The sequence below is a fragment of the Ictalurus punctatus genome, chromosome 2 (genome assembly GCF_001660625.3).
Source record: "Ictalurus punctatus breed USDA103 chromosome 2, Coco_2.0, whole genome shotgun sequence".
Taxonomy (NCBI): domain Eukaryota; kingdom Metazoa; phylum Chordata; class Actinopteri; order Siluriformes; family Ictaluridae; genus Ictalurus; species Ictalurus punctatus.
Window position 1 is genome coordinate 484,484 of NC_030417.2, and position 3,557 is coordinate 488,040.

The 3,557-nt window shown below is 36.6% G+C and overlaps 1 protein-coding gene across 1 annotated transcript; it reads right to left on the reverse strand.

The window, feature by feature from the left end:
• Positions 1 to 775: 775 nt before the first annotated feature.
• LOC128635111 (trace amine-associated receptor 13c-like) lies at positions 776 to 1,768 on the reverse strand. The gene has a single exon (XM_053686190.1). The coding sequence runs from the start codon at positions 1,766 to 1,768 to the stop codon at positions 776 to 778; it is 993 nt and encodes a 330-aa protein (XP_053542165.1).
• Between the last annotated feature and the right edge of the window lie 1,789 nt (positions 1,769 to 3,557).

A 3,557-nucleotide genomic window follows, 5' to 3' on the forward strand; every position in this document is an offset into this window, starting at 1 on the left:
ATGCTATTATGTAAGATAATCCAGTATAATATAGATTATATTGGGGAGGTCGGTTGATTTGTTATAGACGTTTAAATTATATATAAAATAATAGCAATATTTGGCCACTGAATCAGAAGAACTAAAATATTATTATAACTATAAAATATTACTAAAAATATTTAATAATGCAAGAGTTCAGAATATTTGCAGAGTCATAACCCGCAGTAAAACAGAGAATAAATAAATTATTAGATTAATGGAGGAATTAAGATAAAATCTGTTTATAAATTCTGTAATGTTTCTGTCTGTAGTGTGATGAGATCACCTAATAATCTGTAAATAAAATACAGAATAAACACACCAAAAACCCAGACCCAGAACACGTCACAAAACTCATGACGTTTCCCTTGGAATAAAGAATGCTATATTTATACACCAGACACACAGCGATTAAAGAACATGATACTACACTTAGTCCTCCTAGAGACTGTGTTTGTATAGAGAGTGAAATACTGACCCACAGCGATCAGAGTGTTATTATAGATGGATAATATTGTGAAAAATAAACAGTAAACAAAACAAAACAAAAAAAAAACTGCAGGAACCTCTCCCCAAATATCCAGATCAACACGTATTGTATTATATATAATCAAACAGAATAAAGCTCTTGTATAATATAATACAGTATTGTAAATATTTATTATATTGATGGTGGGAATTAGATTTGTTATAGAAACTTAAATTAAATCCAATACAAAAGCAACATTTAGGTACATCATCAAAAAGAGGCTATTTATGAAAGAATATTGATTAAAGCAGAGTCTGTCTGGAATATTCGCAGAGTTATAATTAATTTAATGCACCTCCTAAACCACGGGTAAAACAGAGCATAAATAACAGGATTAATGGTGGAATTAAGATAAAGCACATTCACAAGTTTCAGAAATGTTTCTGTCTGTATTTCAATAACATCACCTAATAAACTGTAAATACAATATGGAAGTAAACACATCAGAAACACAGACACTAAAATGCCCAGGACTTTAGCTGCTTTTCTCTCAGATTTCATCGAGTGTGAGGTGATTTTCTGTGTTTTAGGCCGTGTGTGATTATTAAGCTCTCTGATAGCAGTGGCATGTTTCTTAGCAATCACAAACACTCGAGTATACAATATGATTATGACAGAGAGTGGAAATATAAAGGAAAATATAAGGTCAATTACAGACCAAACATTATTCAGAAAGATAAAACAGTGTCCAGGACACATTACAGAACCCATGAAGTTTCCATTGTAATATAAGAGTAATGAGATATAGGCCAGCACCACACACCAGACACATACAATTACAATACCAGTGATCCTCACAGACACTCTGTTCATGTAGAGGAAGGGGTTTGAGAGAGCCAAATACCGATCCACAGCGATCAGAGCGATATTATAGATGGACGAGACTGTGATGAAATAACTAATTAACCAAAAACTGATGCAGAAATCTCTCCCAAAAATCCAGCATGACTCGATTGTCCAGATTAAGATCGGCAACATTACAAAAGCACCAACGAGGAAATCCGACACCGCCAGAGAGAACACAAGCATGTTTGTTGCTGTGTGAAGCTGCTTGAAGTGAAGAACAGAGATGATGACGAGAAGATTTCCACACACTGTTAGAAGAACCTCAGCAGCTGAACACACGTACAGTAAGATATAAACTGCAGGAGATCCAGATCTCTCTGGACAGGAGAAATGCTCACAGCGATCAGACTGGTTAAACTCCGTCAGGTTCATTCTGTCATACTGCCACAGAAATACATCCTATATTGGATACTAACATTGTAAATCTGTACCTGCAACAAGTCACAAACAAATGACTTATGGCTCAAAAGGGTCTGGTGTTTTTATAGTTCATAAATTACTCACACCCCCTGAGTTTGAGTGGCAGCATGTGAATACATATGATGTCATGCTGTGTTGGAACAAAAGGCCTAATACTGACTAGTGAATAGTTAACAAAACATTTCACAATAAACCATAATGCCTTATTCACTGTGTGTCCCTGTCTCTTCATGGCTTTGTCCCAAATAAAGTTCTCCAGCTACAGTAAAGAAACGTGATATTTAGACACACTATATGACACGGTATGATTATCATAAATATGAACAGTTGACAGGATATAATCTCAACACTATTTAGTATAATAGAATAGTTATTTGAGCATCACAGGCCGTCTGTAATGATAAAGAAATTCTAACACTGCTTGTGTACTAAATGGATACAGTGGTAGCTCAGTGGTTAAGATGCTGGACGACTGATCAGAAGTTTGTTAGTTCAACTACCAGCACTGCCAATCTACCACTGCTAGGCCTTTCAGAGAGACACTTAACCCTCAACTGCTCAGTTGTATTAATGAGATAAATGTATGTCAGTCTGGATGAGGGCATCTGCTGTAAATGTAGTCAAGCTTAATTCTTCTTTTCGTTGCTTACCCTAGCACGGACAAAGTGCAAGTAGGGGTGTGTCATTCAAAATCTGCAAGGACACATGGCCATCCAGGTAACTGTCTGTTTCAGAAGGTATCAACAGGCAGGCACTTCCAAACCCAAGTCCCCAAGAAAACGCCACAACTACAACTTCTTCCTGCATGCTATCAACATCATCAAACAAGGCCAAGGATGTTTTCTGGATTCTCGAATAATACTTATTTAAGCCGTGCGGTTCATCACCTAATTTATTAATCCTAGATTTAATAGCTACAACAATAATAGCTGGACTACAGTAACTAGAGCAATACCAACGTCTGCACTGAATGCACAATACATACTATTTGTACACTACCTCAAAGAATGTACCTACATATTGTTTTTCACTCATAAAATCTGATCGGTCTCCACAGCTGTATGATCACTTGTGGCACTGTTCAGTGTGTAAGTGTACATTTGTTGTATTTTAGATGTCTTCAGCACCAATCACAAGAGAAGAGTTCTGTGATCTGAATGTTTTTGCATGTCTGATCAGATAATGTATTTGGGGAAAAGAAGTGTGTTCTCATACTGATTGTTATAAATGGTGTGAGCAGAGCAGGACTGTTTTTGTCATGTCTTTGGGTTAATTCAACTTTACCTGTTCGCCACTAGACGGCTCCCCAGTCTGAGGTGTTTTTGAGCTGCCGAGATTAAAGAAAGAAACTGTGTTGTGCCAGCCATCCTGGCATTGTGTGTGTTCCTAAACTGAGAATAGACATAAATCAGTGTTATAAAAAGGATACAAAATCCCGCTAATAATCGTTAGCATATTTGTACAAAAATAACAGTTTTGTCTCAGTGCTCTGTTTATTTTTTATTTTTTGGTTGGATAAGGTCAAAGCCTTTTCCACTATAAATGAGAGGCTGTCATTTCTGCATGCCTTAAAATACCTTCTGTCATTCATCACTTTTGTGTGGAGACTTTTTAAGGGAACAGGGGCCTGTTCCATGAAGCTAGTTGAACAAATGCAGGGTTACGGGATTAGTTTCGAGTTGACAAAACCAAACCAATCCAGTCAGGCTTTACTGCTACCATGACACTGGCTATCAACATA